At 45.9% G+C, this 23,910-nt stretch overlaps 1 protein-coding gene across 1 annotated transcript in view; it reads left to right on the plus strand.

The window, feature by feature from the left end:
* GABRA3 (gamma-aminobutyric acid type A receptor subunit alpha3) overlaps nt 1–23,910 on the plus strand; it is a 115,489-nt gene that overhangs the window by 13,885 nt on the left and 77,694 nt on the right. The window contains exon 3 of the mRNA XM_039489942.1: nt 6,126–6,247. Within this exon, the coding sequence (XP_039345876.1) occupies nt 6,126–6,247 (122 nt within the window). The remainder of the gene's footprint in view (nt 1–6,125; nt 6,248–23,910) is intronic.

Raw genomic sequence — 23,910 nt, forward strand, 5'->3', positions numbered from 1 at the left:
GCAGTCAGGTTCTCTGGGCCCTGGTGCACAATGCATCCTCAGCGCTTAACCCTCTCCTGCCTGTACTGTAGCCGGGGGACAGGAGGCGGCTGGGTTATGTTGGTGCCTAACAGCAGTCTGCAGGTGTTAGCTGCCTTTCAACACTGTGCAGGCAGGAAGGGACAAGCTGCTTCCAGTGGGGAGGGGGAAGTGTGTGGGGGGGAAATGAGCTCTATAAAGACACTGGCCAGGTCATCCCTTCCTCCCCTGCAGCTGGAAGCAGCTCCTGTCCCTTCCCTTCCGCACAGCGCCGAAAGGCTGCTGCTGGCCACATTCTGGTGTGAACCATGGCAGAAATCTAGGGGGCATGTGATCCCGCATGCCCCCCATCCACATGTTGCCTCGGGAAGATGTGGCACAGGGTACCAAGAGAGGCAGGTCTAGCCTGGGGGCCCAGGCAGGCATGGAGGGCAGAGAATGCTAGGCAGAGAGGGTTGGGTCGGTCGGTCACCCCCTGTATGAGAGAGGTGTACGGGAGTGTGTGTATGTGTCACCTCTCCCTATGTGTGTGTGCGGGGAGGCAGGGGTGTGTGTGTCACCTCTCGCTGTGTGAACCCTAAAGCCTTAAAGATAAGAAGGTAAATAAAAAGATTCCAACTATGCAATGTTTCTTTTTAATGGGGACTCAGTCAACCTGATGTTAATTTGAATGTTTGTACTGCATAGTTCTGACTGATTGCCATTGAACTGGCTTTAATACGAGTAATTTTACCAGGTGTCCCGTACTCAGCATAGGGAAATATGGTCCCACGAGATTTAATAATTTTGTGTGTGTACAGAAGCATGCAAACACATTTATTCACACTTATCTCACACACACACACTTGTGCACACCTGCCACATGCCTTCACTTCTGCATACTCAGTCTCCTCACACGTTCGCAAATGTACACATTGCACTGATACATATTTGTTTTGCACATACTTAAGCACACCCCTGTGCACACTTATACATCCATGCCCCATTCTTACAAGTGCATACCTACATGTGCACACATACTTGTGTAAACATAGAGAGAGGTGCTCGCATGCCTACATGCGCATACATGCCCTTGTGCACACACATGCACACTCTTGCTGCAGTTAAACCTGCAAGCTAAAATGGCTCCTTCTCCCTTACTGCACATGAAAATCTCCCTCTAAAAACTGCTCGACTCTTCCTGAGAGGCAATAACCCCCCTTCTCTCTAAGCTGCAAAGAAAGGCTTCATTTTGTTCTTTGACACAGTAAATGGGCTTCGGAGCAATAGCCAGAACACTTGCTGAGTTGCTATTCCTCCAACTGCACTACCTCAGTGCTTTCATCACAGCTGTCACTGGTACGTAGGGAGCAGTAAACTGCCAATGTGAACTTTCATTCCATCTCCATTCCCCGCCCAAGATAAACCCAGCACAAAGGGAAGGGTTTTCATTGTAAAGGAAACACCGACAGGCCCCTGGTGATAAGGGTGGCAGCAAGAGCCACTGCAATTTAGATTAAGGCAGTGAAATGAACTGCTTGTTCTTCTGTTGTCTCTAACCTGGGAATCTGGGCATTCATTTGCCATGAAGTCCTTCTACACTGTGCTGAAAGTAGTTACTTAGATAGTAGATAGTTGTGGAGCCACACTGGAAGCCAGCCTGCACTGTTCCTGCAAGGGGCCCTGCTTGTTACTCTTGCTATCTATAAGCAGCCTTTTTACATTTTGGTCCTCTCTCTCTCCTTGTCTTGGGCCTCATTACAGATCCCAATTCCCCTCCAACCCACACTGACATGGCATTAGCCCATGCTCTTTTGTCCCACATCTTCCCAAATCTTCCTCCATTTCACTCTGACCTGGCATTATCCTACGGTCTGTCACCTCTTCTTATGCAGCTGCTTGTCCCTCTGATCTACCTGCCATTATGCCACACTCTTATACTTCTTGCCCTCCCCTCTTTTCAGACCTCTTCAGCCCAACAAGACCAATTCAGAGAAATCTACACTTGGCCTCCATGGCTGTAAAACCAAATGTCCAGGGAACTATCTTCATCCTCATCCCAAACACCTGAGTCATGCTAACTAGCAGAGGAACATTCAGCCCCATGTGGCCAGCGTGGGTGGAACAGGAAATGGGGCCCAGAACTGGTGTGTGTGGGTTTGAGCTGGAAGTTAGAGCCCAGGGGATAGCACCTGGAGGTTCCTTTTTCAAGATGATGGGAAGCCTGTGATTTGCCTCAACTAGGACCACAATAAAGGGGGATACATGTGGAGTCCCACTGATCTGTCAGTCAATATGAAGCAGCTTGTATTCCATACCACTCACTGCTAGGGCATGAGCCATAAATATCCTTCCAGCATTCCTGCCTGACCTTGCAGCCCTTCTGGCTGCAGGCATAGCACTGTCTGAACCGGCCTGCATCCCTTCAGGTCTCTCCATTGCCCCTTCGTTGCATATTCTCGGGTCCTAACTCCACCTCTGTCCCACACATGCATGTCATCATCTCACATTCTGTTGGCCACGTGTTGATCTTGTTCATCTGTTCTCCTTTCATTCATTATTTCTGCACCTTCTAGTCCCACTTGGTCAGGGCGGGAGAAGGATCAATTTGTCCCATTGTTTTTCCCTAGCCAAAGGGCAGCCTTCGCTTTATATTAAGGATAGACGAGCCCCTCTCCAAAGCTATGCTGGACCAAGCAGATGCCCCAAATATGGTTCCACATAGAGATGCTCCTGATTCTTTCCTTTGAAAGTTTTATTTCCCCAGCTGTGCTGCTTTTTCACATAGTCTTCTAAGCGAGATGTGAACTCCACAGTGTTCCAGTCTGAGTCAAAATCTCAAACCTCAAACAAAGCAAAACGGGTTCAAAATTAGACAAGATGAGTTTGCCAATCACTAGTGAACCTCTGCCAGGCACTGCTCTTAAAATGCTCTCCTGTCACACTTTATATTAAGGTTACATTTTTAAATAGCTTATAAAGCAATAATAAATTATTAATAGATGTTAGCATGATACAAATATACATTTCATGAGTTCTAGATGGTTATAAGCACATCAGCAGAAGGTGGGACAGATGGTTAAAACTCATGGTTAAGCAACCTCTGGGATTATTCCAATTGCACTATTACAGTCCCACTTATTAAAAATGGCTCTTTATTAGACCTAGTTGAAAATCAGATTTCTGTCCCATGGATATTTTAAAAATTGTTTTGTACCAAATCTGTACAAAAAGTCAATATATATTAATTTTTTACAGAATGGAAAGCTCCAAAAGAATTATACGAAATGTTTTGTTTTGACATTTCTGATTAAAAACAAAACCTTTTGACTTTCCAGAACAAAACATTTCATTTTGGCATGGATGGACAATACTCTGTATCTCTTTCAGCTGTCACAGTGCCTTATAGGAGTTATAGTTCAAATGCCTCAGGTCCCATTCTCCTCTATGGGCTGGACTAAATCTCTGATATACCATGGTCATGTGACTGCCATGATGATCATGCAAACTCAATAAGACTGGAGCCTGTGGTGCATCATGGGAGATGTAGTCTAGCCAGGAAGCCTGTCTCAGAAAGGAGAACTGGGGCACTCAAATACTCCACGAGGTATGCAACAGCACAAGCAAACACAGACTGGTGTCAAACAGACCTGAAATGAAACATTTCAATTGGGGTCAATGAACTGAAATGTGTCGACCTGACCCTACACAAAATATTGCATTTTTATTTTTCCTGACACAAAACCAAGAAATGTTGGTCAAATCAAAATTTTTCACAGGAAAATTTAGATTTTGCACAAAGTGAATTTTCTGTCAACCTCACTTGCACAAAAATAAACAACAACAACAAAAAAACGCATTGAGATGGAAAATTCCTGACCAGCTCTATTATTTATCATTTATTGGCCCTTTATAAACTATTTATAAGTGTATCTGTAATATAAAGTGTGACCCTCTAACCAAACCCCATGCTATACAATTGGTCTTGAAAATGCTAGCCACCATTCCTCCCCTCATTATTCTTCCATTTTGCCCGGGCTCTGCATTTCCTGCTTCAGACTAGAAGTACTAAAATACATTGAGAAGATGCTGTTCTTGTATTTCCATCAAATGACAGGTCTCTCATGAGAGCCTGTTTTCATGAACTTTCAGGCCCCTTCTTGTTGCTTCCTAAGCCAAGATCTCTGGCTAGTTTGGCTGAAGTTCATATAGGCCTATGGACCTCTGGGGGTGCTCCTCTGAACCTTGTGAGATTGTCCTGTCATTAACTAGCTGTGGTGGCAAGGGATTAGCTAGGCTAGTAATCATTATACCAAGCTGGTGGTGGCTTCATCCAGCATGCTTAGCAAAACTGTCAGAGAGATGAATGCAGGACTTATCTGACAAGCCAGAATGGAGTCCAGCACAGGCATGCCGAAAGCTCCTCGCCACTGCAGCACCACTGCACTTTCCTAGAAGAAATATGTTGGGGAAGAAGGAAGCGAAATCGAAGTTTGCAATTTGGGAATGTACGTTCCCTCTTGTTTTCTGCACCACAAAGGGAAGCTGCCCATCCTACAAATCAACCCTAATGCAGCAGCATCCAAGAAACAACGTTTAAGTGGATGAAGAAAAATAGAAAAATTAAGAGTAAAAGAGAAAACAATCAGAAAGAGAGGGGAGGAAAGGGAGAAAACAAACTAAATGTGCAGAGTCATGGGATAGGAATACTGCCAAAGCTGCTCTACCAGCCTCCTAATAGGGCCACCCCCCATTCCAGTGGTGCTGCTCTGCAAATCCATCTGTATACTTTACAACCCCCCCACAATCAGCATTGGTGTCTCTCCCATTTGCCATGTTCACTCATCTTAATCAAGCTGCTGCTCCCAAGTCATTTATTTCTCTCTTTAGCAGTAATGCATCGATTTGTCAGTGCTGGACTGCAACCCCCACCAGAGGAGACTCCTGCACCACTTCTAGCAATTCATCCGCTAAACCACCCATTCATCTCTGTACCTTCCTGTGTTTTTTTATTTATCGTGCTGCATGCCCAGGCTTCTTAATCTTTCCTTCTGTTTACTTGCAACTTCTTGTAGCTGAACTTCATCTTTCCTGCAATTTCTGCATTTCTCTAGCTTTTTCCGTTTGCTTTCTCCTTCACTTAGTCTATTGTCTGTCCACTTACAATTCCTACTGATGTCTCCTTCTGGGATTCGAATGACTGGGAATGCCCTTATAGACAGCATTATTACATTACACTGTCCCTTACACTGTTGGGCATCTAGTGGTTTGTGACTTGAATTTCAGAAGTTAATTGATTCCAATGAGAATTGGGGTGCTCAGCACCTCCATTCAAACCACAGGCATGATTTTCAGACTGCAACATTTGGATGCTTATCTGAATCTCTCCTGAGGTTTGCAAAATTGCATTGGAAATCTTGTGAGGTGAAGCTTGTTCATGTGTGTTGATACTTTCCTGGTTGCCATGGGCCAGAAAATACTGTGGAAAAAAAGACTTTCCATACAAATGGTATTTCAGCATTTGTGCTCTGAACAGAGCCAGGAAGCACAGGCAGGTGAGAATGAAATTCAGTTCAAAGTGGAGAAAATTTCAACCAACTTCAGAAACAATTCACTTCCGATTTTAAGTGACAGTTCAGTGCCTCACATCCAAAGTAGTTTGCTTATCTCACTAGGATTGGAGTAATGGTGATGTCTCCTTAGCTCCTGCTAAACCTTTCTCCATTAGGATGTTGAGTGGGAGATGCTGGAAGAGGGGAAGATGATTCTCCCAATCAGGACTCCTAAACCATTTCCCACGTGTCTGGTTGATGGGAGATTCTAGCACTTTAGTTGCCAGCATCCCCATACTGCAACTTTAAATGGGTAAAGTAGCGATGAGATCTCTGCAGTCAGCCTCTGCAGTGGCTACAAGGAAAAGAGGCTGGGACTGGAGTAGGTGTGATGTCTCTTGCAATCAGCCTCCTACACATGTTATCCTATGGACAAACATAAAACATACTGCAGCGCAAGGCTGCAGAGGCAGACCATGTCTGAATGAACATCTTTGTTTAAAACAAGAGCTCAGGGCATATCAAGAGCAGATTTCTAGTCCGATTTCCCTTTTTATCTCTCTCTTCTTTCCCCAGGCTTTCTCAGAAGCATGGTCCAGATATTGTTGATGACAGCAAGGACAATATCACCATCTTCACACGCATTCTGGACCGGCTGTTGGATGGGTATGACAATCGGCTGAGACCTGGACTTGGAGGTCAGTCTGCATTGTGAGGATTTTATTCTCCTTCACTACATAGCTTCATAAATGAGTTATAAAGTTTACTCCCAGAGTAATATCAACCATCATTCATGGAGTAAAGGGGGAATTCAGTCCTACTGTTGTTTTTTCTCTGGTTCTTTATAACCGCAACAATCTTCTGATGGGAGTGAAACCCACCTTGCTCTCCTGAGGTGAGATAGGAAGATGATCTCCCTCTGACCTATATCCTGAGCTTTTATGATAGCTTCATCAATAGACCTGTAGATCAACCAATGTGGGCTTCTCTTCCTACACTAATGGACCCCAACCTCCTCCTAGAGAAGACCTCCTTCTCCTGTGCAGAGAATGGAATTTGGTCTTCAAGTTCATTCAGTCCTGGGCTCCTACCTCAAGGCTCTGCCAAATGAAACCCTAGAAACAAACCCAAGCGAAACCCATGGCAGGCATTATTGTAATCTGCTTTCATAGAGCAGAACCCAAGTGAGCCCCAGGGAGCAACCCGTCAGACTGATGTCCTTCTTTCCAATTGACTTCAGCGGGTTTTGTCAGAGAAATGCTTTCAGTATCAAAATAATTTCTTCTGTGTCTACATCCCATTTAGAAATTACTTTGGAGATTCTTTTCACACTGGGTCCTATTCAGCTAGGCCTCTCTCACTGGGACTCAATGATGACGAAGACCACAGATGGGATGGAGGGTAGGGGGACAAGAGTTACACCAGTAAGGTGATGGGACTATTCAGTGAGGCATGGATACATGATGGGTGTTTTGGTAGAAGTAGGGGGATTTCGTTACCTTTCCTCCCCTTTGCTTCGTGTAGGCTTTTTCAGAGGAATGTGACTGATGCATGGGAGGTGGCTCCTCTCAAGGGGGGTTGCCATTGCCAGAATGTTGCTGGCCACTGTTTGTTTGTGAAACCAGAGCAATGGGTTTAGGCTGAATTGTGCCATGTCTGTAGGGAACAGCTGAGAATTCCCCTACCCCACAGCCACTGCCCCCATCCCATTCACTACAGTGAGGAGAAGCTGGAGCTAGGGAGCTGTGACTGAGCTCTCCCACAGAGAGGTCTTGCACTATGTTTTCTAGCTGCTTCTGCTGGAATTGGAATGGCAGTGATTCTCCCACAGCTAGTGCTTCACCAGCTTCTTACAGTGACTCCTGAGTGAGTCTAGGACTGAAGTAATCGTGGGCTCCCCTGCAAGCCGCACTACTTTATTACTCCCAACACCTCCTGCTGGGGAGGTGGAGAGTGAAGTCCCTGAGTTCCCCATACTGTATTGATCCTATGGGAACTTCTGCTGGGAAAGCCTGGTCTTAGAGCAGCTGTGATCTTCCCCGGTGGGAGGCACTTGCTCCATTCCCTGCTGGGAGAGGCTTTCAAATCTGTAACACCCAGCATTCAGTCTCCTCCCCTCTTTGCTTCTGTCTGCTCTGCTCTTCATTTAAGACAGCCAGATTCTCCTTTTTTAACAGAGTCCTAAACTGTCACTCCCTTCTCCCCTCTCCCCCCAGCCACTGCTACTGCATGCCTACACCTCTCCAAAGAAACCTCAGGCAGAGATCAGCCAAAATCCAGGTGCACGCCAGCAAGCTCTGCTGCCTTCAGAAACCTGCCTTGCTGCATAGCTCTTTCACCCAGGAGGGAAAGGGTTAAAATATCTGCATAGGCCATCCATCAATTTTATCGCTTTTACTGCTCATCTCTCTCCCCCCAGAATTAACCGCAATCCCACTGATAGCTTTGCTTCCTCAAACCTCTCTGATGGGTGGATCGATTCCAATGAACTGCGTCTGAAAGGGGACTTAGGGGACATCTGTGGCTCATTCTGAGCTCAATAGCAAACCAATCCCCAGTGCAAACTATTAACAAGAGGACTCCCATGAGCCCATTCTGGAGAAGTTAAAACCTTCCTAGGAATGTCTCTGGAATATTGCTTAGGTCCTTCAGCAAAACAGTTAACATAATGAATTGCCTTTTCCTGAGCCAGAACAGGCACGCCCTGCACAAAGCCGCCCTCACCTCTGCTTTCCCTTCACGCAGGATTCGTTAATAGCTGCACCAGAGGGGAAGGGCTGGTAAAGATAAGAAATAAGGTTCTTAGCTTGGGCTGAGCTTCCCAGTGTGTGTGTCTGGATAGCCTGCCCTCTCACCTCTGAGCTAGGCTGTGGGTTCAAGCTCATTGCTGACACTGCAGCGTGGGTCTCTGGGGGCTGCTGCCAGTGGCCATTTGGAAGAGGTGATATACAGGAGTCCTGTCTGCCAGCCTCTTGTGGCTGGAGAGGTGGATGCTAATGATCCCACTGTGTGGAGGGTAGAGGGTAACCTGGGTGTCTTAGGGCACCATTCAGGTCTAATGACCAAGATTGTGTGAGGGTTCTGCTTCCCTTTAAGTCAGTCACTGCACTGCTGGTAGCTAGCATGCTGCTTTGGAAAGCACATTGGCTTACCTCAGGGATATCAGTCTGACGTCTGTGCGGACCACGCCATTTACAGAACATACACCAACCTTCCTGACATTTTTAGGGATCCCCTCCCCCATCTGTTTGCCTTTCTCCCTCCCTCATACCTCATTCTGGAGGAGGTTTTCATCATCTCTGCACAGTTTGCACTGGGGTGTGTGGTTTATCCTCACACACAACACAGTGCTGAGCCTATTGTGTCCCTAGCTACCATATGCAGCAAGGCTACAAAGGTCAAGGGTAACTAGGAGAGAGTGTGGCCTAATGGTTAGCAAGTGACTAGGAGTCAGGATATGTGGGTTCAGTTTCCAGTCCTGCCACTGAATCCGTGTGACCTTGGGCAAATCACAACCTCTCTGCCTCAGTTTCCCCATTTTACAAACAGAGGTAATGCTGCCTGTCCCACAGAGGCTTTGAGATCCCCCAAAGGAAGGTATTAAAAAGCACAAAGTATTTAATGGTATGTTTCTAGTGATAATGAAATAATGACGGCTGGGTCAGGGGCAGTCTCCAGATTTCTGCCATTGAAAAGCCACGCCTAAGTAATACAGACTCCCTAATAAAGGGTGAAATCTCATTACCATACTCCAGGCACAAAGATATAGCTGGGCCTGGACCTAGTGGGATTGTTCATTCACCTTCTGCTGCTGTAGACCTGAGTTCAAATTTTGGCTTAAGCCACATGTGAATGAGTTTATTGGTGTCTCACTCTAAACTGGGGTATGCCACAAAAGCTTAGTACAAGTATGAATCTATGAATAAGTGGCAATCACTCCAGGGGGCTGGAACTAGGGGTGCCGAAGGTGCTGCTGTACCCCCTGGCTTGAAGTGGTTTCCATCATTTACAAGGTTTACAGTTTAGTTCAATGGCTCTCAGACCCCCACTGTACAAATTGTTCCAATGCCACTGCAATCACTATTTCAGGCCTTGTCTGGAATAGCCGGGGGTCCTCTGGCTTGTGACTGAGGGGCATTTGCAGTGCTATGGGCTAGTCCAGGACTGAAATAAACATGGTTGCATTGGCAAAGCTGCACAGGGAAGATCACACAGGGCCTGCCTGAGCTTTCCCTGGTTCATGTGTGCTGTGACTGAGTGCTGAGTGGTCCCATGGATCTTTAGAAATAATAAATAAAGCTCTGACATGAACCCATTACTCCCTGGAAAGCCAATACCCTCAGAGAGACTATCTGCTGCTAAACCTCTGGGATGTTAGGGCAATTAACTCTCCAGCTGCTACTGCAGCTGCTGAAGAAGAAAGACTTGAGGAACTTTTAACCCTTCTGTGGCATTTTGGCTTGATGTCTTTGCCATTGCATAGATTTCCATTAAAAGAACATGAATTCACAAGGATGGACGGAAGCTTGGGGTTACTCCATCGGTGCCATTTGTACTCCCAGGAGAGACAGGAAAGGGTAGGCATAGTACAGCTTGAATGACCAAGTTAGGTGAGAAGCAGAGCTCCAAATGGACTTAGCTGCTACCCTACTGGTGACTTGGTACAGCACCAATTTCAGAACAGCAAGGCTATTCCTAAGGACTCAATCCTGGGAAGCAGTGACTCTGAAAAAGATTTGGGGGTTGCAGTTCATAATCAGCTGAACATGAGCTCTGTGTGATGCTGTGGCCAAAAGACCAAATGCAATCCTGGGGTGCATCAATGGGAATCTTGAATGGAGGTAGAGAGATTTGACCTCTATATTTGGCACTGGTGCAACAACAGTTGCAAAACTGTGTCCAGTTCTGGTGCCCACAATTCAAGAAGGAAGTTGATAAATTGGAGAGGGGTCAGAAAAGAGCCATGAAATGATTAAAGGGTTAAAAAAATCTGCCTTAAAGTGATAGACTTAGAGAGCTCAATCTGTTTAGTTTAACACAAAGAAGGTTAAGGGGGAGTTAATCACAGTACAAGTATCTACAAGGTGAACAATGAGCTCTTTAATCTAGCAGAGAAGGCTTTAATACAGTCCAATATAGCTCAGTGGTTTGAGCATTGGCCTGCTAAAGCCAGGACTGTGAGTTCAATCCTTCAGGGGGCTATTTAGGGATCTGGGGCAAAAAATCTGTCTGGGGATTGGTCCTGCTTTGAGCAGGGGGGTGGACTAGATGCTCTCCTGAGACCTTCTACCCCTGATATTCTAAGTTGAAGCTAGACAAATTCAGATTGGAAATAAGGTGTATGTTTTTGACAGTGAGTAATTAACCTTGTAACAACTCATCAAGGGTCATGGTGGTTTCTCCATCAGTGATAATTTTTAAATCAAGCTTGGATGTTTTTTCTAAAAGATCTGCTCTGGGAATTATTTTGAGGCAGTTCTCTGGCCTATGTTATACAGACAGTCTGGCTATATGACCGCAGTGACCCCTTTTGGCCTTGGAATCTATGGGGAGGGGGAGGAGGAAGGAATCCGTGGGTGGGAGGGAAGGGTTGAGTGATTCTAAATGGCTTTCCTGATGGAGAGACGCTCATATTGTAATCCCTTTGGGACCTGTGTCTTTTTTGGGGTCTCATGCAGCACTGAGCACAGCGTAGATGCTGAACAAGTAATAATGGAAGGATCAATTCAAAAGTAAGAGCAATGCAGAGAAGTGAAAAGGAGGATAAAAGAAGGGATGGAGAGAGTGTGAGACAAGAAAAATGAGAGAGGGTGGGAGGCGGGCAGAGATGGCACAGTCTGCTTTTAATGTCCTGTGAAATATTTACAACCTCACGGCAAACGTTTAGAGATCCATCTGAAAACACTTAGCCAGGACAGCAAGCGCTGAGCACAGCATACGAGGGTGCAAGCCACCTGCTCTCTGCTGAATGCTGCTCTGAGAGCCGGGGCTGCCCATTTCACACGTTCTGCGGAGCCTTCCCCATGTCCTGCCAGGTGCTGAGCAATGTTTGTCAGGCTTTAGGAAGAGATTATGTAAGCAGCAGAATGTTGATGTGGCAACTTTTCCACCCATGCTACCATTTTTATATTTATTTTCTTATCCCTTCTGTTTTTACCATCTGCTCTGGCCCACTCCAACAGCTCTCAGGCCAGAGCTGTTTCTCTTGCCAGGATGCCGGAGGAGCATTGCTCTAGCAAAATGGAACTGAGGCTGATGAGAAGAGCCTGGCATTCCTGAGCCAGGCCCTGAGAATGGCACCATGGTGGGAGAAGATTAAGCAGTGTTGCCATGGGAGACAGACTCTACCAGGACGCCAGACCTCTGCCGAGTGTTCTCTCACAGGGGAGACTGGAGTTTGAACTGTGGTTTTGTGTGACAAGCAAAGACATGGGGGAGTGCTCGAGTGCTGGCTTAGAAAGGAGCAATGCTGTGATGTGGCAATGTGCTTCCAAAACTCTTGTTCCTGTGCAGTGAGAGAGAGAGAGGGCTTAGCAGCCCCTGCTGGCTGACTTGGCAGCAGCATTGGATAAGCTCTGAGCACCTTCGTGCCTGCCTCCCTGCTGAAGGCAGGTCCAAACAGCCCTGGCGAATCAGGGTTAGCAAATCGGACACACTGGCCTTCACAAAAGCTTTGGGGGTCATCTCAACTCTCCCGGCTGTCCAAGCTCTGGGGGCACTGAGTTTTCCCACCCAGTGGGCCTCACACGGAGGAGAAAACAGAGATGGGGGGACCTCACCCTGCTCTGATTATTATTTTTGATGACCCTTAAAGAAATGGGAGACGTGAAAACCCTATGGTTTGTGCTGGGTGAGCTGTTCCTACAACGACTCCCCTCGGCACACAGAGCAGAACTTGGACTGTGTGCCATGGAGCAGCATGGCTGCACCTTTCCCTGCTCCCCCAGGGAACAGCCCCCCACCCCCTTGGCAAATCTCCTGATCCCTCAAGGCAATCCCCATTGAGGAGAATATGGTGGGACGGCCAGAGATGCTTTTGCTGCTTATATCAGCAATGTGAGGTGTGTAATGACTGATGTAAGGCTTAGCCTCTACTACCGCCCCCTCTCCGTATCCCCTGCCTTGCCCCCTCTGCACCAATCCCATCCCCTGTCAGTGCAGAGAGGGAGCAGGCTGATGCTATAGAGCAAATCTGGCACAGGCCTGAGCCCTGCTCCAAGCTCCAACTGCTTTTCAAAGGTATAGCTGCATGAACAGATTACTTTATGGGATCAGAATTATTTAAAATAAAGACAAAACTTCAGCAGATAAAATGTCTCCCCTGGGGATACACAGTGCAGCTTGGTTATTAAGTCAGAGGAGGAATGGAGTGTACCCCAAGGGAATTGAGACATCTGCCATAATGACCAACCATGCAGAAAAAAACCTCACGGTGATAGCGTTTTTATGGTCCGTGTTACTCTCCACTCACGGACTGCAGCTGTGGGAATTTCCTGAGCCACTGTCCCTCCCTACAACAACATGGAGGTGTGGGCTATTCCTAGGCTTTTTCTTCCTTACAATCTTGAGGCCTCTTCCAACCTCCACAACAGAGAAATGTGCGGGTATTTTGATGCCTCTTCTCTTCCATCATGTCATGGAGCTTCAAGGACATCCACAGCGGAGAGCTTTGGGCTCTACAGAGACCTTTCCTTCCCCTTCCCAGAGATCTGGGTTTTTTGGAAGCCTCTTCTTGGCCCCCTCCCTGAGGTAGCTTTTGTGTCCCACAGAACACACAGCTTGAGGCATGCTCTCAATTCATGTGGAGACTCCAGTTTGCAGGACAATCTTCCAGGAGAACAGTGGCTATAAGATCTGCTACTGTCTAGTAGGACCTAAAGATAGGCCCAAATCATAAACCTCAGATCCAGATTTCAAACTTCCAAAGGTTCAGAGGTTCTGGATTTATGGGGCCAGAACCTCAGTGTAAATCAATGTAGCCACACCAAAGTCAATAGAGGGATGTTGATTTACACCAGCTGAGGATGATCCAATTAGCATGTCTTTTGGCCCAATTTCCAGGCCCTTTCCTTTGTGCCATGTTGATGCAGGTGAGGTGGGAGAAAAAAGAGACTCCATTACCCGCACTGTCCCCAATCATGGTTTAGGGTGAGAGTAATGAGGGGGATAAGTGGAAAAATTTGAAGGGATTTGTGTGTCAGGGCCAAAAGCAGAGAGTGGGGGCAACTGTGAGAGACTACAGAAATGAGACCCTACTGAAAAAAACCTCAATGAGGTACCTCATTGAATAGTAAAATCAGCCCCACCTCCACCCCTTTGTAACCAAAAGCTGTGGCATCTTCCTAGGTCTCTCTTTCCCCAGCCCTCCCCACAAAACAAAAAGCTCTGGGATCTCTTAAGGCCCTTTCCCCCCCCCCCCCCCATCCAGAAGCTGTCCTGACTTCCAAAGGCCCTAATCCATCCCAAATTCACTGTGCTACAGTGCATGCACTACCAACTCAGTGGGTGTTCTGAGGTGGTATTACAATGGAACAGGAGGTTATCCAGGGAGCATTCTGAGGAGCAGAGGCTGCAGCGTATGGTTGGTGCACAGTCCAAAGGGCTTCTGAGTGCGACCTGGATATTATTTCATTTAAATTGCCTTTCGGGAACCATAGAATCATAGTAGGAAAAAGTTTTACCCCAAGAGAGAAAACGACGCAGTTTGCAGTTGTTTAAAAAATGGGTTAAAACTCTAAATTAGCAGTAAGAAAGAAAGAAAGAACTTTGTATCATGTTCAGCAGATAGCCGGTATTGATTATTTTTCTCTGTTGCGGTCACATCATTGCTCACAAGACAATTTAAATTATTATCTTTTTTGGAGCCTCCTGCCATATTCCTAAGGAGAGTCAGTCAAACCCTACTCCCCAGCACCTGGTTAATGGAACTCTCACTGACCAACCATCCTGTCTGTCTATCCACCTTTGTACAGTGTTTGTCACCATAGGATCTAAGCACTGTGCAAGGATTAAAAGCACAGTGAGATGCACAAGGGGCAGTCGGTTATCCATCCTACATAAGTATAATCAGGGCCCATAATGTGAGCCTGATGCACACAATTGGATTAAAGCAATCCAAGATTTGAAGCACACTGCTCCCTGTGGCTCAGTCCTCATGTTGTGACCCCACCCTCCCATGCTATGAACCCATCCAAGTTGGAGTTGCAGTGGAACGGGGGCATCTTCTCCCACAGAGGCTGAGTTAGTGGCATGGAACCCCTTTTCCACCTCAGGAGTGGCAGCAAGGGCCTCCTACCCACCCCTAGAGAGGCATGAGGTAGCCATTACTTACCCCACCAGCTAAGCTATATCTACTTGAGTTGGTGGCTGGGCCACTGGCCTCTTCTCCTGCCACACACACAAGTCTTCTGCAGGGCTGGTGTTGACAGGGCCCCCCAAAGCATGGGGCAGTTCTCCCTCTCAGAGCTATTGTCTCAAGCTCTCTGCAGATTTAGGCAGACATCACTGCACTGGTTATTCTGGGAGCAGTTCCCCCAGGCACAGACCAGAACTGTTGTTTCAGGCTGTCTGCAGACTCAGGCAGATTTCACTGCATTGGTTACGATTAGCTCATCTTTTTTTAAATGGAAGCTCAGATTTTGTAATCATGTGACTCCAGAATCTGGGCCCTGATGCAAGGGCATATAGTGTATATGCTTTAATCTGGCCATGCTGAGGTCAGCTCTTGGTCCTGCTGTTGGCTTAACCTCAGTTTGTTACTTTTGAGCTTATCACCTCATTCTCCACCATTCTGGTTCCTTGGGAAATGCTGAGAGGAAGAGGTATCACAGGTCTGACCATAATCATCTTTGGGAGGGAGTTCCAAAATCTTGGCTTGGAGTTGAGCCTTGTGATCCCTTGAGAAAATCGCTCTGGATGATTTTGTGGAAGATCTCTAAAGGAGAGAGAGGGACTTTGAGATAACACAGGATCAGCTTCTGTTACTCTGTCTGCTTCAGACTACTATCCATGCACAGTCCTGCCACTTTCCACATTCAACACTTTTACAGCATTTTTCCTGCCCTGCCTGATGAATAACACTAAATTCCTGTAAGAAACACATTCTCTTCTTGAAGAACAGGAGGGATTTTATATTCCCAGCTTTAAAGGTAACTTTAAATAATCTGGGTAGGTATTTTGTCCCTAGTTATTTTTTTGTGCTACATGGGGTCTGTATTAAAGAGGAGACAAATAAAAAAGTCCAGGTCTATTGCAGTGCATTTTACATGATAGCAGCTCCTATGTTTCTCCCACACCTAAGAGCTTTAGAATATGCAGTGGATGTGAGATAAGCTACTGAATGTGCTATTGCTAAGGTCAATTCTGTCAGTGGATCTCAAAGCAGCAGAAGCATGATGTGTAGCTTGGTCATTAGGAATGTGATCCAGTTCCCGTAGAAGTCAAGAAAAAGACTCCTATTGATTTCATTAGGATTTGGGCTGGGTATTTAGATTTCATCTGTCTATCTGGTGTTGAACATGCTTTCATGGTCTATATGTCCTCATTCTATTATTTTTCCCAGAAGCAGCTACATAGTCTGTTTTTCTATTGATCTATAATCACTTAATATTTATCCTAGTTTAATTCCAGTTAATATTCCCTTTGTTCTTTAATAAGCAAAGTTCATTAGAGTTAAAGTTTTGCTTCATTGATTGGGTGTGTCCCTCATCCCCACACACAGTGCACTGTTTCTTTTTTAAAATATGCAGCTGTAGTTTGTCAGGATGTCTCAAAAACAACCAAGATACCCCTCTGCTGATAACACTTAGCACTGAAGTCATCCCATCTGTGTTGCATTGACTCAAATGTTGATGCATGGAGAACTTGAGTCTTGGTGCACTCTCCACCCATGGTTGCCTTAATTCCTTTGAATCACAATGTTGCACTGGGACCTTCAATGTCAAAATGTTGGTGCATGTCAATGCATCAATTTATCCTGGTCTCCTTCAGCCAAGGACATGTTAGTCATTATGGCCCAGATCCTCAAAGGTATTTAGGCACCTACGCTGGTCCTGTGTGAGCATAGACAAGAAGGGGTTGGGGCAGGTGACGGCTAGTGTGGTTGATTTTTTTTATGGAAGTTTTCCATTTAAAAAATGCAATTTTGTTGAAATTGAAACATTCAATGGGAACATGTAAAGTCTATGAAACTTTCAGATGGGAAAATCAATGTTTCATTTCTACTTTTATAATCAAATATTTCATGTAATAATATAATTGATATATTTTAAATAAAATGCAAAAGTCCTAAATGGTTTCATCTTGATGATCTCGACTAAAAAGTTGTTGCAATTTTCATTTCATGGGCGTTTTCAAAATTTCAGCTTTTCATTTCAATTCAGAACTTTTTTTTTAAATGTCAAAACTTTTGATGGACTGGAAATTCTGGATCCTAAGCAACCCTACTATACATTCAAAGTCTCATTTCATGTCTCTGCTCAGATTTCAAATGCTTTATAAACCACTGGGGGGCCACAGGGGAGAGGCTGGATCTCCATTCTGCTCTTGGCAGAATAATCCGAGACTTTCCACTTTAGACCACTACATAAGCATGGGTGTGTATGACTGAATCCCTGCAGCAGCATTTGCCACCCTCCCTTTTTCTCCCTTTGCTCCAGTCAGGGTTTTCAGAAGAAGTTTGAGCAAAAGCAGTGGCATAAGCACCTTCTGCATTTATCAGTCCAGCCTCTGGACATTACTTCTGAAAGTCCAGGTAGCTGCAGTTTCAGATTCTCTGGAACCTGTACAAGATTTCTGCTTAGACTTTAATAGTCCAGAGTATGAGATATTTGGTACATCTGAAACCTCCAGCTAGAAAACCCTGTGTTTTTTTTGATGAACACCCCTCTGAGCTTTATGGTTAAATTGAGTGCAAGTACTTTACTAAAAAGCTTGTTTTCCTAGTAGCAGACCCAGACAGTTCCCTGATTTTTAGATGTACATCTTCAGCCTATACCATCAGCCATCTCTGCGCTGTAGCGACTGATGCAACCTATGCTGCAGTTTATAAAAACAAGGGGATTTGAAGTCCTCCCTTGAAGTCCTTTCCTAAGGTGGTGCCAGAGTTCAGCCTTCTGCTGTGTAATTGTTTGCTCAGTATCTTGCCTTCATGCTGTTCCTACAGCAGAAGTTGGATCTAAAGAGGGCCTTTAGGTTCCATCTGGAGTGGACAAAGCACCTTCAAAAGCCCTTGCAGCCTTTTATTCCATTGCACATGGACATACTAAGGCATCCTGTGTCCATAAGTCATTGGCACTTGGTTGTCCTATCCATATCTTCTTGATCTAGGATTGAAACTTGAGGGGCAAGTCAAGGTTCATTCCGCTCTACAGCAGCACTGGAATCTTGTGCCTAGGCTACCCAGCTGAGACTGGACATGCGGTGGCACAGAGTCTTTAAGCTTACAAACACTGCTTTCTCACTGTAGTGTCATGAAGGCATTCAGTGTGTATCTGTGTTGTAACATTATCCTGGTCTTCCCCTATCTGTGCTGAGCATGGGGATTTCTCTCCCCTTCCACCTTGTGTTTTATGCTACAAGCTCCCATGTGTGAGGACAGTCTGTTAGCACAGAACATATTATTTCTATAGCCTTACCCCCCCATCCTAACTTTTTTTTAGTTTGTGGTCTGAATTGATGCCTGGGATTGGCTACTCCAGGGAGGAATTTGACCCTCTATCTTAAGAAAATGCATATCTTGTCTTTGACTCCAAAAGAAAATATTTCAGTCTCCTTGAGACTCCTTTATAGAATTATTATTTAATGCTGGAGAATTGTCTTACCAGCACTCTCTTGTATTTACCTTTCAGACCAATAGGGACCCTGCTTTACATTTCAGGAGTTTGGCAAATATAATCTATGAACACAGGCTGCATTTGTGGATTAAAGATGTACCAAATCTATTGAATCTGTTCACTTGTCTGGCCCCTGTCATCATGAGCAATATATGAACATTGCCTTCAAGTATTTAAAAATAGATGCAGCAATAACAATTTCTACCTTCCCAGTGTGTAGGAGAACTAGCTGGATTAATAGTTTATAGAGTTTATGGGTGAGTGTGCATGTTGTGTGTGTATGAAGAATTTACTGAGGGAAGAGGAAATCCAAGAGAAGAGTTTTTTTAGATTTATTTTAAATGTGGTGAGACCTTTCATTTCATCTCTATCTCCTGTCAAAGCTTTGTGTCATGCAACCATAGTCTATAGGGTCTACATGAGGAGAGGGTTTCTGATAGTATATTGCTCCTTTGTCTTTGCAGACAAAAGCATAACAAAATCCAAGAGCTGGAAGACCAATCCAGGCTAGAAATAAGGCACACATTTGTAACAGTGACAGTACTTAACTAGTGGAATAACTTATCGAGGACCATGACAAAGTCTCCATCCTATGGGGTCTTTAAATTAGGGGTGGGTGTCTCTAAAAAAAAAATGCTCTGACGCAGTCACAAGATATGGGCTTGATACTGGGATCTCTGGGTGAGGTTCTTTGGCCTGTGCTATACAGGAGATCAGACTAGAGGATCAAATCATCATTTGGGGATTGGTCCTGCTCTGAGCAGGGGGCTGGACTAGATGACCTTCTGAGGTCCCTTCCAACCCTAATCTTCTATGATTCTATGATCATAGTGGTCTTCTGGTCTTTGAATCTACGATCAGTAGAAGAAAAAGCTGGCTTACCCATGAGTAGCTTTCTCTGAAGGTCGTATTACCAATGGAGATACACAGACCTTGCCACTACCTCTTTTGCAGCTGTTCACCATAGTGCTTTTGTTTAGAGCCCATGTCATATGGAAAGTGGCAGTTTTGCATGATGAGGTCTGGTCTGTCTATAACTCCCAAGGCATGTGAGAAAGGCAGAGCTGATGGTTATGCCTAAGGCCAAAATCCTGTTTTAAATAAGTTCTAAATTTGCTTAGAGCAACAAGAGTAGATCAAAGTTGCAGAGAGAACACACACATGCCAAAGGTATTAGAAATCCATTGTTAAATCAGGCTAATAACTTTCCGTGTGAAACAGGGCTTGGGCTATATCCCCTGGAATATCCAAGGGAGCGTACACACCTTGGGTAAGCCTTACAGCTCTCCCTCCTCCAACAGAGATGCTCATAGCACTGTACAATAGAAAATGGAACCAATGCCGGTGTCCCAGCCCCAAACAGCTTTCACTCTGAAAGCAGTTTGTTGCCTAAATACATCACATTCAAATAGGAAACTAAGCCTGGGTTATGTACCCCTGGGATTTCCACAGGGACTACCTGCCATGGCAATTACCTAACCAGCCACCAGAACTGTAGGAATGGGCGAAATCTGGTGCTTGCTTGGGATAGGGACACATTACTCCTGGTGTACATGTAACCTAGAGAGCGGTCCATCACAGATTCCTAATCCAATGCCCATTTAAATCATGCAAGCTTTCCTTGGATTTAATTGGGTGATGGGTTCAGGAAAACACTTAAACATACGTTTAAAGTATAGCAGAGACATGGGAAGTGAGGTAATGTATTTTATTGGACCAACTGCTGTACGAGCTTTCAGGCTACATAGAGCTCTTTTTCAGGTCTGGGGAGAGAAGCAGTGTGCCTGAGCTAAATACAAGCTAAATACAGAGTGTGAAACAGAAGGGGCAATATGTGGGGGACAGTCACTTCAAATGAAGGGGGCAATTGGGGGGTCACATTGTAATGCATGAAGCAGGGCCGTCCTTAGGATTTATGGGGCCCTACGCAGTATTATTAAACTGGTGCCCTTATGCTCCACTGAAGGCGGTCCCCAGCTGGCGCCACTGACCCCAGTGTGTTGAGGGGGCACAGCTACCACCCCTGCCCGCGACCCCCAGAATCCCACCCCCATTGTTGACATACACTGAGCTTCTACGCAGCAGATGCTGATGCAGTGGCTCAAGGCAGGCTTCGCACTCTCACATGGGGGCTACATCTTGCCAGAGTCCCCGGCCCTCCTGCAGCCCCTAGCCACTCCTGGCTCACCACGAGCATTTTGACAGGAAGTACTAAGCAGTAATAACAGCAACACTAATACAAGTGTGTGTGTGTGTGTGTGTGTGTGAGATAGAGAGAGAGCCAGTGCTGGGGGACTGTGACTAGTGAGAGGTAGAGTGTATGTGGATGTGAGAGCCAGTCTCTGTGTGAGACAGAGTGTGTGTGTGTGTGTGTGTGTGTGTGTGTGTGTGTGTGTGTGTGTTAGGGTGTGTTAGGGAAGTGAGACATAGTGAGTGCACTGTCACTTTAAGTTCCCCTTCCCTCCCCAATTCGGCTCGGCCTGGCTTCCTCCCCCCACCCGCTGACTCAGGTGGAAGTTTTGCTCCTCCTGTCCTGGCCCTGGTCCGGGCCTGGCCCCCACCGGAGACTGAGCGGCGCAGGCAGGCAGGGTCCAGGGAGGGACTCCACTCCAGGTGGCAGTGGGCCAGGCCACTGTGCCACAAGTGACTGGCCGCACTGCTCTGGGCTCCCAGGGGCTGGGGCAGCACAGCTGGAGGCTGGAGCCCTTAGCCGGCTGAGGAGTGAATGAGGGAGAGGGAGAGGTTGAGTGCAGGGGAGGGGCCAGAGAAGAGAGGATTCCAGCCACGGCCTGCGAGGGGAATGGTGCCCCAAATTTTTGGGTGCCTTATGCAGCGTTAATGCCTAAAGATGGCCCTGGCATGAAGGGTTTGAAGTGGGCAATTAATGGTAGCAGGCAGTGTGCTGAGTTACAAATGATTGTATTCTAAGTTTCTGTTGTGGGTGGCTCGCTCCACTCACTGTTGGACGGCGCCGCCTCCGGGCAGTTTTGGCGATTAGCTTGATCAGGCCGACACCTCTTCCAGTGGTTTCACCCCATCAGTTTTTCCTCTGCAGCCTCTCTCTCGCTCTCAGGAGCTGCAGCTGGCCTCTTCATGACTCCGCCCTCCGGCTAGGTCACTATTATGATTTCACCTTCTGTGGGGCAGTGCATCAAGGTTCCTTCTCTCCAGCAGTCTCAGCCATGCTTCTGCATCACTGCCTCAGTGCCACTCCCACAGTGGCTGGCTCAGGGACCCTTTACACATCAACCAAGGTCCATTTCCTGCACCTTGCTGCCTTTCCCTGAGCCGCTTCCATACCTACTGGCCTTCCCCACTTGAGTTTGAAATCAAATTTAGTTAGTTCATTGGTGTTATGGAAAGCTTCTGGAGGTAGATCAGATCGAATAATGAAACATTTGCAGAGGCCTTGGGTATTGTTGCACCTCAGTGTCTCTCGTTCTCTGCCTGTGCCACACAATGGGTTAGTCTCCTGAGGGTTTTAATACTGTGGTCCAGCTCTGATTGTTGGGCTTTGAGTAGAGGTGGCTGGGTGGTGTGGTGGCCTGCGACAAACAGGCAGTCAGATGAGATGATCTGGTGGTCCCCACTGACTTTAAGCCCTGACATTGTGCCTTGCAAATATTTTATCAGTTGAGAGACAGAATTGTGACTAATTACTCTGGCAAATATAATTCAGCCACCTATAAAGCTGGTCAGATCGTACAGATAATTTATGTGGTGATTGACAAGGGGTAAATTCCTTGGCTACATTAATTGCAACTATAATTGGGACCATTTTGTGATTCGGACCCATGTTAAGGCCTGGAACATTGTCCCATTAGTGTAAGGGATATTTATGTTTCATTACATAAAAAACGTGGCATGTTGGATTTTCTTAGGTTCTGAAAGGATCCAAGGGCTTTAGGCCTGCAAGGCTCTAAAGTTTATATTACACTGGGACTCTTGACCTAGTAATCTAATTATGGGGAAAATCCTGGCCTCATTGATGTCAATGGGAGTTCTGGACCGCATTGTGCTAGGTGCTGTACAAACAGAACAAAAAGACTGTTCCTTTCCCAGAGTGCGTGCAATCAAGGTATAAGACAACACAAAATGAATGGATATGACTGGGGAGTATAAGGAAACACTGAGGCAAAATCAGTGAACATGACAGGCAGTGGTCTGAGCATGCCAGCAGCCTAACTGCTGCCAAGATTTTTGTAAGCATCATGGCAAAGAGCTTTAATGAGAACATTGAAGTGGCTTGGCAGATGTTTAAAGAGAGCACCTCCTAAGTGTGAGGGGCAGCCCAGGAGAAAGTACAAAGGTGCTTGTTTGAAAATGTAGCAAGTGGGTAATGGAGGCTGGCCCCATGGGCTGATTGGAGACGGAATTCAACCTTTTGATAATGCATGAGAGATGATAGGCAGGGTGGGGATTGACCATAAAGGGTCTTGAAAGCTAAGACTGGTAGCTTGTTTGATACCATAGAGGAGGGGTGGTCAGTGGAGGGATGAAAAGAGAGGGGTGACGTGGTCAAAGCCACAAGCTAGGAAAATGACCTTTGCAGCAGTATTCTGAATTGGCTGCATTTGTCAGGGCCAGAGAAAAAGATGTTGCCGTAATCAAGACGATGATGAGAGCTTTAGCTGTGTGGATGGGTAGGAAAGGCCATATGTTAGAATCTGCAAGACTTAGATATAGCCTAGGTGTGAAGGCCTAGAGAGAGGTCCAAGTCAAAGATGACACCTAGATTACAGGCTTGACTGACAAGCAGGAGGGTGATATTATCCACAGTCATTGAGAAAAATAAAAAAAATAGTTTTTGCCACCAGCCCTGCCTGTTTTTTTTGCGGATACAGACTAACACGGCTGCTACTCTGAAACCAGTCATTGAGAAAGAAGCAAGTGGAGGGGTGAGGGGAATGGGACATGCCAGTATGGACAAGAGAGGAGAGATTGTTTGTAATTTATAAGGAAAGGACATCCTGTTCACTTTATTCGTTGGCAGAACATAAATTAAACCAGAATAGTGAGCATGCAGACTTGGAAAACGAGTGTAGTTCTATAAAGCTGCTGGAAATTCCTATTGATGAAAAAGTTCAGATTGAATCAGTGGGCAAGATGGTACATAACTTGAGTGAAACAAATTTGTTCTGAAAATTTCAGAGAAAATATTCCAGCTATGCAAAAGTCATTCCAGATATTTCCAGACTGGATTGCCTGAAATTCTAATAAGAGAAACTTCAGCAGGAGAGGATTTGAGAAAGGAGGATTTTGAGAAAGGACACTGAGAAAGGAGCAGCACTCTAGAAAGAAGAAAGATGCCAGTGTCCTCTACAGGAACTACTGAAAGGCAAGAAGGAAGCCATCTGAGCTTTAGGAAGCTGATACGGTCCACTAAGAATTAGTGAGCACTTAGGCAATAAAGGCTGGACTGCTGAACAGAGTAGTCAGGATCTGGAGGCTGGAGAGAAGGATGCATTGATAGGATTGATGGGATTGATTCCTCCTTTGAACATTTTGGAACAAATGTTCAGAAGTGG

The sequence above is a fragment of the Mauremys reevesii genome, linkage group 9, assembly GCF_016161935.1.
Source record: "Mauremys reevesii isolate NIE-2019 linkage group 9, ASM1616193v1, whole genome shotgun sequence".
Lineage (NCBI taxonomy): Eukaryota > Metazoa > Chordata > Testudines > Geoemydidae > Mauremys > Mauremys reevesii.